The 13,145-nt window shown below is 33.4% G+C and overlaps 1 protein-coding gene across 1 annotated transcript; it reads right to left on the bottom strand.

The window, feature by feature from the left end:
• Positions 1-1,093: 1,093 nt before the first annotated feature.
• Positions 1,094-3,809, bottom strand: LOC131162839 (probable jasmonic acid carboxyl methyltransferase 2). Its single transcript, XM_058119446.1, has 4 exons — positions 3,735-3,809; positions 3,187-3,612; positions 2,307-2,585; positions 1,094-1,498 (listed from the first exon to the last, which is right to left on the bottom strand). Exons 1-4 carry the CDS (start codon positions 3,807-3,809, stop codon positions 1,094-1,096), a joined length of 1,185 nt encoding a protein of 394 aa, XP_057975429.1.
• Between the last annotated feature and the right edge of the window lie 9,336 nt (positions 3,810-13,145).

The raw sequence follows: 13,145 nt of genomic DNA on the forward strand, positions 1-13,145 counted from the left end.
AGTTGATGTTCTCACCTCATTTGAATTGTGTTGAATTAATGGCGATGTGATATATTAGATTGTTATGACTAGTTTGGAAGAGGGAATTTTCCGGAACAAAAAAAAGGTAAAGAAAGTAAAAAAAAATTATTTTTCACTATTTATATCAAATACCACTTAAAATATAAAAGTTCTTATAATATGATTAAAAATTAGTACAAATTAAATATTAAAAATGTAAAATTATTATTTTGATTATTGATTTGATATATATTTTATTTTCTTTCTCCCTTTCTTTGATAACTAATCATGAAAAAGTGGAATCTTTCTTATTTTCTTTTATTTTCCCTAATATTTCTCAAGTTTCAAATGGACTGTTACAAAAAATAAACTGTACTACAAATTGACTAGCTTAATTTGTATTTTTTTTTCGTAGGGTGCGACTTTATATTAGTTTCCTTACCGTAGAGAACTTCAGCTTCATCTCTCGAATATATATGGTTAGGGCTGGAGCAAAATTTAAATTTAAATTTTAGAGACAAATTTTGTCGATAGTACTACCCATGTACACGTAAATCCTGAAGTAATATTATCTTTTAAATTGTCATATTTCAACTTGGATACATACCAATGACTTTATTTCCTTAATTTTATATCATTGATTTTAAATGTGCACATTTGCACCATATTTCTCAATGAAATTGACATAAACTAGATACACATCGTCAATTAATTGCTTTTACTTTTAAGGTATTGCATGTTAATAATAAAATAAAATAAGTGAGCAGTAGTCACTTTAAAATCGATCAAGAAAATAATTTTGTAATATTGTTTGAAGGGCCTAGATCCTTCTACTATATATGTATAGATGCGCAGGTACATGGTACTTAGTACAAGTGTTTTGCATGCATGTCAAGATTTTTTCATGCAATGGAAACAAAATCTTATTTAAAGCACTTTAATATAACTTAACACATTTATTTTGTTATCATGTGATAAATATTTAAGTGCTCAAAGCATTGATAAGTAAACACTTATGTGTGATAGAAGATCGAAGCAGAACATAAGCAAAACATATCATAGAAGAGGTCGAAGGAGCTTGTTTCGAGACTGATTAATCCTTTTTAATCACAGAAAGGATCAAATTAATGAACTTATTGGCCCTAGTCTTCAACAAGTAATCACCCAAAATGTCACCGTATCTCTTAAACAAATTGTCCATCACGTCTCCTCCAAAACCAAAATGATATTCAATCATGGACTCAACCACGGCTCTTATCATCTTGGCCATTTTATGACCCATAGCCAGCTTTTGAAGCCTTCTTGTATGATCATTTTCGACAGAAAAATTGTTAGCAGTGCTACTGTCGTCACCTCCAATGTCATAATCAATCTCAATGGCTTCCAACTTATCAATGACAAATGACCCTTCCGCTTCAATCTCAGCTCTCACCTCTTCAAGGCTTGGTGCATAGAAGGGGACATTGAACGTATCAACCTTCTCTTCTTCAACACGTCCCTGAATACGTGCAATATGCGTGGATTGCAATCAAAACTATCAATTGAAACATGCATTTTGTGTAATCCTTTCATGTAGGGATGGCTTTCAATCAAGTATAAGGAGAAAAATAAAAGGTTAAGAAAGCTAGGTTAGTGTGCATTTCGAATATAATCTATCTATAAATTAGGGTTTTAATTAATTCATGCATCTCATGATCATTTCACCTTTATACATAGTTTTTCCTTTAAAATATATGTTGAAGGGATAGGGTAAGCACTAATATAGATATTGTTTCTTTGGAGAAATTAACTAAGGAACCTTTCCTCCACATGTTCTTATGACTGTTTTCTAGACATGAAGGATCCGAGAGTTTGTTAGTCCATGTGTCTATATTTTTAGAATGTGAAAAAAGTGGAAAATGAATCCGATTTGTCACATGCTTTAAATCCAAAAAATAGATACATGACGCACAGAGGGATTAGTCTGTCTAAATATTTTCTACCATTAGCGAACCATAAAAAATGAATGAATAGTGATTGTTGTGGTTCCTTCTGATCTCAACGGGTACTTATTTATATGCAAACGGATCAGATATGGCTCGTATGGACTAATTACATATAAGTATTGTACAAATGCGTCGCATGTAGCTACTCCGTATTTCGCACATGAGAATGCTTGCATGTGGGGCGATTTAATTAATTTGGTCCACTCAATAGAAACATATAGATATATATATAACGTAGTTTGGCAATTGTGTGGATATTAGGCATGCATGGCTTCAGGTTATGTAGTAAAAGATTAAAGTAAGAGGAGGGGACCATGTTACCTCTGAGACCAAGGTCATTAATGCCTGAGCCAAGAGCTCCCAGTGGCTGCAGCAGCTGTCGTCGGTGGGAGGGTCCGCCGACCTCTTCCCCAGGAACGACAACACCATGCGCCCTCCTTTCACCACTTCTGCACCGCGTGACCTCAAAAACACGCTGAAATCCTTCTGGAATTGCACCGAGTATGCCTCCGCCACCCCTCCCGGGCTCATTTCCGATATGTATACCTTTCCCCTGTTTATGGTTCTCCCCTCCCCCTTCCTCTCCAATCCACCCGGAACCTGTTCAACTCATTAATTATTTATTTTCATAAATTTAAATATGATAAATATTATTCATACATCAAAATTTTAAGACCTTTGAAATTCATAATTTTACAATCATTAACATTAAAATAAAACATACCTTGATCCATAACCTCTAAATATATATATATATATATATATTTCAGATTTTGTTTCTATTTCACAATCTTTACTCTTCTTTATGTTTCAACTTAATTTAATGAATATATTTAACATAAGTATCATAGGTTGAGATAGAACCAACCCCTAACCTCTCCTTTTATAATCACTTTCATCAAGTGATTAATAATGTATCACATTTATATTATAATTATAAACTTCTCATATTCCGAGATGTAATTATAGTTTTACAAAATTCTAAAATTATTAATCAAAAAATATGATTACAATTATCATAACAATATTTTATTTAAAGACCTTTCATATTACCTCAAGGAATATGATTATAATTTCATTTGGATCAATTATTGTCTTCTCATATATATATATAACCTGAATCATTCCCACCCCAAATACATTCTTTCTTCTTCCAAAACACATTAGATTAAATTTTCTGCCGATAGTACTAAATACTTACCTGAGAAAGCCAATGGAGGCTGGTTGAAGAGTGAACGAAGTGAAGGCTGTTGCTAGGGAAGAGCCTGCCGTAGAAGGAGCCCGGCACGCCCATCACGAAACAGTTAGCCCCAAACGAAGCCGCACCGCCACTAGCCGCCTCCTCCTTCGCCTTCAAACTGTCGTGGAGCGCCGGCAACGACTCAAACACGCTGTTGAAGTCGCTGCCGGGGAGATCGTTCAAGTACATCCTCAGCTCCGGCGATGGCCGCCCCATTTGCCGGCATTTGGCCCACACCGTGCTCGCTATGTGCGATATCACCGACAAGGCATTGGGCCCGGACGAGCAGCCCAAGTCCGCCACACCCATGTTCGTCGCCGAATCCGAAGCCAGTATCCCCACTATTGCTTCCTCCGTTATTGGCTTAGTAATGGATATAATTTTACCCTGCATATGTATAACCAATAAAAAAAAAATTAATCTAAACAGTAAACTGCAAAAAATTAACACACACACACACACAGAATTAAATATGCATACATATATGGATGTATAAAATAAAATCGAACCTGAATGGAGGAGTTTCGGGCGTAACTGGTCTCACCGGCGCCTTTGTTCATGTGAAGTACTTGCACGACTTCCATATTTTCGATCCTTCTGCGGTGTACGTTTAATTTGATTTGTTGGGGAGGTTGGCTGTGCAGTGGTGTTGATTTGAATTCATGGGTGTGACATGTTGAATATGAACACGCATGCACCGGTAAATTATGGTGTAGCAAAGAATAAGGAAGGTGGGTTGTACAAAGAAATTGTCAACTTTTCGATGTAGAAATAACAAGAGAAGAGCTTTAACTCTTGCGTATTAGCCTATATAAAGGCTAATAAATTATGGTGTAGCAAAGAATAAGGAAGGTAGGATGCACAAAGAAATTGTCAACTCATATAGAAATAACAGGTACATTATATAATGGGAGGGATGAGTTTTTTTTACCCCCTCAAAATTGTTTTGCAAAATTTGTAGAGTCAAAAATTTAATACTCAATTTATTATTCATTAATGGAATCAAATTCTTTGAACTCGCCTACATAAAAAAATTCAACATGGAATTCCCACTTTTACTTTCTTCCCAAATTTAAACCACTTTCCTTTTCTTTCCCTAAGCAGTCAACCATAAAAAAGATAAATTTGGCTAGGGTTTTTCTAATTGTTAAAGCAGTGCCCAATCTTCATCGATTTTGTCACCAAATTCTTAAGGAAAAAATTTGCGGTGCATTACTTTTATTACATCACATTACTTTTTTCATCCAAATGGAAAAGAAATACTTACAAAGATGTTCCTACACATAAGAGGCGTTTGTTTGATCTAGAAGACTTTTGAATAGATGCTACGTTTGGACTAGTTTCCTGAATAAGTGAACTATTAGAAATTAGAACTTTTGTTGGCAGTTCTAAATTTTCTTAAAATTCCTCCGATGTAGCTAGACATGGAAACATGTTCGATTCATACTTAGAGATCTCTTTTCTAATTTTATCCCTTCTTAAAATTTAAATGACAAAAAACTCAATACTCAAGTGATTAAAATTAAAATTATAAATTTAATTTTGTATAGTAATAAATTATATTTTTTATTTATAATTATCAATTAAATATATGAGAAGAAAATATTGTTTACGTTAAATTTAAGACTTTAATATTATGCATTTGTTTATTAATTTTATCAAATATTTATGTTCCTAGAATTAAAAAGGTTAAAATTGAAAAAAAGCGATACATATTCAAATATTAGATACCAAATAGTGAAGGGTTGGTTCAAATTCAATTTGGAACTAATTCTCAAAATTTGAATTCAATGCTTAGCACTTAATACTTAATTTACCAACTATCCCATAGTATTTAAAACACACCAATTGTAAGATTTCACATTATCATTTGGGCTCACACAATTGAGTCATAATTGTGATGGACCCCTCCTCCGTAAGTATTTTACCAAGAGAAGCTCATTTACCAAAAAATATTATAGATTGCTCTATAGATAGATACTAAAAATTAAGGAGATTAAAAGTTTCTATAACAACAACAACAAAACCAAGCTTTAGTCCCATTAGGCGGGGTCGGTTATATGAGTCCATTTCCACTAATTTATACGATCATAAACCATTTCTTTTGATAGATGAGATTACGAAGTTTCTCCTCAGTGAAATTTGTAAGGCACCAATGAGCGTTTAATATGATAAAACATAAAGATAAAAATACTTTTGAAGATAGAAAAACATTAAATTTAACCTAAGACATTCAATACATAAATAAAAATATGCATAAATTCCCAAGCTCCATAATTATAACTTATACCTACTTTTTAAAATAATATTGTCCAATACATACATAAAACGGCAAAAAGGCACAAGTAAATCTCGATTCCATCGATCATCAACATGAATTTGCATGCCCATGATAAACAATTAAAAGATTAGTTATTAATGTCATTTTAATATGAAGATTATATTTGAGAATTTACCAAAGGCAAGCAAATTTTAATTTCTAACATTTTTTTGAGTAATTTGTTTAACTTCCCAATCGAGCCTCATTTTTTGAATTTGATCTTTTTAAACATGTTCTATGACCTGAGAGGATGTCGTCTCTGGAATAAGTAAGCACTGTTTTGCTACTCTTAATAGAAATCGTTGCAAAGAAACATCCTACTCGGAAAACTTCACAAGTAAGCATCTCTTTCGTGATGCTTTCCAAAAAAAAAAAAAATGCAAATAATTACTTTTTGTTATGTTTTTTTTTTCCAAATTTTCTAAAAAAATGGTTTTGACTTTTTTCTAGTGACATGACAATGTTAATAAGATGCAATTTTGACCAAAGTGAAAACTAATAAAAGAAGTAGGATCTATGCTAATCATAACAAATAAATTCTTAGTTCGTGAGGTTATAATAATCACAATCAACTAATTTAGCCTTATTTTCACTTATTTATTTATTTTTTTAATTACTCAAACTCTTAAGGCGGCACCAAAGCGGGGAAGAATGCGATTTGGTGGCTATCTGCCATATTTGGTGAATAAATTTTCTTGATTTTTTCACAAAGCTGTTTCAAAATTTTGTTTTCATATTCAATAAGTAACATACGAGCAATGTGGTTAAAAGATACTGTCAGCTTGGGACCAGTTGGTTCGTATGACCAACTAATGTAGTTAAAAGATAATGACCTAATTTCTAATTTTATAGAATTTAGAAGTGGTCATGCTCGTCTGATAGGCTACCTATTCTCATACTCTAATTAAATAGATTGTATGTGATGGGCATTTTTAGGGTTCATATCACTTCAGTTATTCAATTCATGAATAGTGGCTTATCTTAAGCCTAAAAAGTTAGAATAAATAGCCCAAAATCATTTTTGCCCACAAAATCGATATTTTCTATATAAAAAACATTTCTTAGAAAATAAACAAATTCCAAAAAATAAATAAATATCATGTTTTTTTTTTTGTGGGAAAGGGTCAGGGCCTTTATATGGGATACTCCACATATATTAGCCTTTATATAGGCTAATACGCAAGAGTTAAAGGCATAAAAATAGGCACTAAATTCAAGCACTACTTAATGTGTAAAAACAAAATGCCAAACATCCTAAAATCTAGGACAATAAAAAACTACCTTGACTTTTCAACAATCCCTCCCTTAAACTAATTTTAGTTTAGTGAAGGTTAGTTCCAAAGCGCCCTCCCTCAAATTAGATGATCCAAAGTGCGAATACAAAGTAACTTTCTTAACTTTTGAAATGGAGGCAATTTGAGGGGTTTGGTAAGAATATCAGCAATTTAGTCTTTACTTCTGCAGTAAATTAGAGTAATGACTCCATCATTAGTGAGATCTTTTAAGAAATGATACTTCACATCTATATGCTTGTTTCGACCGTGTAGAATTGGATTTTTTGAATGTCACAATAAATCTGAGTAGACCCATCCTCCTTGAAATGCAGCTCTTTAATAATTTTTCTTAGCCAAATAGTTTGACAAGCACAAGTTGTTGCAGCAACAAATTCAGCTTCGGTGGATGCTAATGTGACAATAGGTGCTTCTTTTATGACCATGAAACAACTCTTGTCCCCATCATGGAAACATACCCATATATGCTTTTTCAATCATCTAAATCTCCTGCATAATCACTATCTTTAAAGAGCCAAACAAATATGATTTTTCTCCCTTCTTGTAGAACAACCCAAACTCCTTAGTATCTTGCAAGTACGTGAAATTCTCTTTGCAGCCAAGAGATGAATCTTTGTAGGACACTCCATCTACCTACTAATCGCACTTACAACATGCATTATATCAAGTCTTGTTTCTATCAAATACATTAAACTGTCCACTATCTGTTTGCAAAAAAGTGTCGTCAACCTTCTTTCCTCTTTTATCTTTGTTTAGCTTCAAACTAAGCTCAGATGGTGTATTTACAGGATTACAATCATTCGTATGAAACATGTCCACGATTTCTCACACATACTTCTTTTGAGAAGTAAAAATTCTAGCAGAGGACAACAACACTTCAATGCCAAGAAAGTTATAATGCATCATACCAAGAACAGACATCTCAAATTCAGCAATCATGGATTTCTTAAAACTTTCAAAAATGGCTGTATTATTTCCAGTGTAGATTAAATCATCTACATATAAGCAAACAATGAGCATTTTTCCTCCATCTTCAATCCTTCCTTTAAAAAATAAGTTTCTATATGATTATACCAAGCCCGTAGTGTAACACCCCAGAAAATAATATGCATTGGAGTGATCCTAAAAATTAAAAAAAGTAAAATTAATTAAAATAATAATAATTATTAATTAATTAATTAGTTAATTAAATATTATTAAAATAAATAAATAAATAATATAATAAGATCTATATATACATGTATATATAAGGTTAAAGTAAATGTGTATATATATATAATACTAGTATGATATTATATAAGATTATTAAGTTATAATAATATATATTATTATATATATTAGGTTACTGAAGGATCAAAAGATCCTTCAGTTCAAAGCAATCTAGAGATCTTTTAGGCGTCAATCTCTCTGCCACTCTCTCTCTCTCTCCTCCACCTTCCCCCCCCCTCTCTCTCTCTCTCTCCTCTCGATTGCCTCGGCCAAACGTGCGCCGATCGAAGAATGGAAAATACCCCTGAGTTGCATTCTCCTCCATTGACATTTTAACTGGAGTGAATTTGTCATAGGAGCAACGTAGGCACTACTCTTGGGGTAAGGTAACCTCTCTCTCTCTCTCTCTCTCTCTCTCTCTCTCTCTCTCTCTCTCTCTCTCTCCCCTTATTTTTTCCTTAAGCCTTTAGCCAAACTGATGATCAGTAACCACCACAATGATCTAAGAGTGTTTCTCTACAAGTTTAGTAGAGTAGATTTTTGAACTGAACTTTCCAAACACCACTCCAAGGTTAGGGTAAGAGTTAGGGAACTAAGCAAATTTGATGTTTTTGAAAGTTTAATTATTTATTTAGAATTTGTGGGCTAATTACACTCTAAAACTACATAATTAAACATCTTAATTCGGTTATTAGGGCTTCTATTTTTAATTAAATGTCTAATTATGTATAATATTTTAACAAAGTGTTTTATTTATAATTAATGATTTTTATTGAACAATTTATGAATTTTTGGCAATTTTTGATCGAAGAAAAATTACCCGGAGTCGAAACCGGCACCAGTTTGTAAATTGCACATAACTTTCCCGTTCGAGTTCTGATTGAGATGATTTGAATTTTTGGAGAAAGATGATAGGATTATCTAAAACTTCCATGTTTTGAGTTTTGAGAGAAACGAGCTTTAGGCAGGTCAAAATTGGCTGTAGTCGCGGAGAGAAAAATGAAAAAAAAAAAAAAGAAGAAAAAAAATAAAAAAATAAAAAATAATAAAGGAGTTGATGTGACCTGGTCATGCAGCCGGGTCACTTATCCGAGTTACCTTGTTCACTTGGGTCATGGGGCAAGCATACCCCTCCCCTTTAAATTCTTTCTTCCCCTGCGCACACAAAGCCGACACCCTTTTCTTTTCTTGTTTTTTCTTTTTTTTTTTCTTCCCTTGCTCTTTGTTTCTCTCCCTCAAACTCTCCCCCTCTCTCTATCCCTCGAGTCTCCCCCTGAAACTCCCACCTCTGTTTTCTTGCAGCATGACACCAGCCAACCAAGTAGGCAACCAACTCCCCAGCCCCAACCTCTATCCTCAGCAGCAACCTGCTGTCAGCCGGAAGCACAACCACCCTCCTCTACTCCACCATTACAGACCAACCACCTTTAGGCTCTCTCCCGAACTCCCCTTGCTCTTGGCCACTGCAACTCTTCAACAACCGCGAGCCATCAACAGCAGTCTCTGCAACTTGCAACCTTCGGCCAGTCATGGCAGCTCCACTCGAGCTTTAGCACCTTCAGGCCCTCTCCTCTGCTAGTAGTCAAACATCATCGCAACACCCAACCTCTTTGTTGCGATGTCCCGGACCCGGCCTAGAGAACCAATCTCTCTGGTTAAAAATGGATTTGACTTGCGAACTGGGAAAAATGAATGTGTATTTTGAAAATGTAATTTTCCGTGGAAAACATGTGTGAAGGAGTTGCCACTAACCTTTTGAAGTGTGTTTAGAACATTTGATTGCTACTCTGTTAGGAGTAGAATTGGTCTGTGTCACCAAAGTCGGGCTCGGGAGTACAGTTACGCGAAGGGAAGGTATTAGCCCCCCCCTACGTGCCCGTTCTTATGAACGGTATCAGATTAATAAAAAATTATCCCTGAAATAAACTTGATAAGCCTTTCAAAACTGCTAGACATTACAAAAAAATAGGTTTTTAGTGACGAAAGTATTAGTGACGGTTTTAAAACCGTCACTAACAGTGTGGTATTAGTAACGGTTTTTAAGAACCGTCACTAATAGTGTAAGCACTAGTGATGGTTTTAGCAGTTGTCACTAATAGCGTGGTATTAGTGACGGTTTTAAAACCGTCACTAATACTCTCGTCACTGAAAATAGTGTGGTAAATAATTTTAGTGCGAAATTTTTCTGGGAAAATATTAACGACGATTCTAGGGTATTAGTGACGGATTAAATTTGTCACTAAAAGTCACTTATTAGTGACGATTAACTAACCGTCACTACTAATATTTATGAATAAATAAAAAAAAAAATTAGGTAAGGGTATTAGTGACGATTTGGGTGAATCGTCACTAATAATGGGGTATTAGTGATGGTTTTGAAACTGTCACTACTAGTGTTTTTATTTAAAAAATATTTTAAAAAAAATCAGTTTAAGGTATTAGTGACAATTTGGGAGAACCGTTACCAATAATGGGGTATTAGTGACGGTTTTGAAACCGTCACTACTAGTGTTTTTATTTAAAAAATATTAAAAAAAAATCAGTTTAGCGTATTAGTGATGGTTTGGGAGAACCGTTACTAATAATGGGGTATTAGTGACGGTTTTGAAACTGTCACTACTAATAATGGGGTATTAGTGACTGTAATGACACGAATTTAAAAATGAAATTTAAATAATAAGGAAAGGGAAATGGAAACCGGAAATAGAAGGAAGCTGTAGACTTCGTCGATGAATCCCTTGTATTCATCGACGAAGGCTTAAGAAAATTCATTGACGAACACAGGGTTTCGTCGACGAGAAAATACCGAGAGGGGTTCTGAGGCGGCCTGAATTTCGTTGGCGAATATAAGGTCTCGTCGACGAAATTTGTGAAGGACTCGTCGACGAATATAGGGTCTCGTCGAGGAAATCCCCTGTTCTATAAATAGTTGAAATCCAGGATTTTTTATCATTTACCTCCGTGCTCTCTCTCTCCTCTCTCTCTCTTTACGGTTCTCTCTCCCTTCTCTCTACATTTCCGGCCCCACCAGTCGTTAGATCGACGATCCGAAGTCATCACACCGCTCCTGGCGGAGTTCTCTCCAAATTTGCTGGAGATGATCGTGGGAGAAAGCTAGTTGGAAATCATCCCAAAGTTGAGGTAAGGCTTTTTAAGCCATATTTGGTTTTGCGCTAGTTAAAAGAAATGTTGTGTGCATGAAAATACTGAAATTTAATACTGAGGGTTTTCAGTTTTGGAGTATTGGTCAGGAAACCCCTCAGGTGTTAAACTTGAATGCTTTTGGGTGAAAACTTTCTACCAAATATTTGAGTTTTTGACAGTTGAGGAAAATATTATATGCTTAGAAATACTGAACTTTAATTCTGAGATTTTTTTATTTTCAAGGTGTTGAGTTAGGAACCCTGCGGGTGCGCGGCAATTTTATTATGAGCTTTCCAGGAATCAGGTAAGGGGATAAACTAAGCTAGTACGGTTTTGAAAGATGCTTATAAATATATATAGTTATCATTTGATTTATGGAAAATGCATATGTTTATATATACGTATTATTTATATTTGCAAAATACTGTGAAAATGATCGTATGTTGAGTATGTGGAAAATCTACTGTGTGGCATGAGTAAAAATGTTGTGTAATGCTGTTTTCTAGAAATGTGGATGATGTGGATTTTTATGAGGAAAAACCGACGTACGGGTCGAGATGTTTTTGTACATATATATATATATATATATATGTGTGTGTGTGTGTGTGTGTGTGTGTGTGTGTGTGTGTGGATATGTTTGCCGGCGTACGGGCCGTGCTATGTGATTTGCCGGCGTACGGGCCGTGCTATGTTAAAATGAGAAATACCGACGTACGGGCCGATGATTTTTATGATACATGTATTTATGTGAAATGATACTGTCGCGACGTCTCGGGAGCGCGTGTGCCCTGGGCGGCGAAATAAAAATCATTTTAATATTCAAGAAAAATATGGAATGTCGGAGTCGCCACTAACCTTTAGTGCGGTTAGAACACATGATTACTATCCCATTAGGGGTAGAATCGGTCTACATTACCAGAGTTAGGTTCGGGAGTTCGGTTACGCGAGGGGAAGGTACAAGCACCCCCTACGCGCCCGTTCTTACGAACGGTACCTAATTAATTTGAAATTATCCCTAAGTTAATCTAATAAGTCTTTAAATTATTCCTTTTTATGAATTTATAAATACATGTAAAAAATAAATAAATAAATAAATATATACATATATATATATATTCCCTCAGAGCTTAGGGTACGTGAAGCCCGAAGGCTCATACCCCCGCATTAAAATCATAGGGATAAAAATTGAGAATAATCATAATAATAAAATAATAACAAGTTAATATAAATACTAAAAATATCACAATTGAATATATGTATACTTCAAAATAGCATAATAATAATAATAATAATAATAATAATAATAATAATAATAATAATAATAATAATAATAATAATGCGATAATAATATTAATACTAATAATGATAATGCTAATAATAATATACAATAATAATAATGATAGTAATAATAAATACAATAATAATGATAATAGTAATAGTAATAATAATAAATATAATAGTTATAATAATAATAATAAATGTAATAATAATAAACACAATGATAATAATAATAATAATAATAATAATAATAATAATAATAAATAATACAATAATGATAATAAATAATAATACTAACAATAATAATAATAATAATATTAATATTAATAGTAATAATAATAATATTGCTAACTAATAATAAAGATAATATACATATTTTAAATATATGATATTTATCTTAATATTAACACACTGTTAAGGATATGCACAATACACACATATGTAAACAATTAATTGAAGGAACAAATTGAACTTAGAATTAAAATATGGAAACCAATGAAAAGGGCAAGAAAATAATGAACTTATGGAAATAAGTTACTTCTAAAATTAATATGTACCTATTTAGTATGGCCACCAAAATTAATACACGGCCCTAAATATACAAATATTAAACATAAAATGAATGCAATAATGACAAAAACCCTAAATACATAGAACAATGAATATGGCCCATTCAA

The sequence above is a fragment of the Malania oleifera genome, chromosome 8 (assembly GCF_029873635.1).
Source record: "Malania oleifera isolate guangnan ecotype guangnan chromosome 8, ASM2987363v1, whole genome shotgun sequence".
Classification (NCBI taxonomy): domain Eukaryota; kingdom Viridiplantae; phylum Streptophyta; class Magnoliopsida; order Santalales; family Ximeniaceae; genus Malania; species Malania oleifera.

Bases quoted from the DNA above. Each gene is read 5' to 3' on its own strand.
- LOC131162839 (XM_058119446.1), bottom strand. From the start codon at position 3,809: ATGGAAGTCGTGCAAGTACTTCACATGAACAAAGGCGCCGGTGAGACC. The intron at 3,613-3,734 runs GTTCGATTTTAT...ATACATATGCAG, and splicing joins CCCGAAACTCCTCCATTCAG to GGTAAAATTATATCCATTAC. The intron at 1,499-2,306 runs GTAACATGGTCC...GCACGTATTCAG, and splicing joins TAATGACCTTGGTCTCAGAG to GGACGTGTTGAAGAAGAGAA.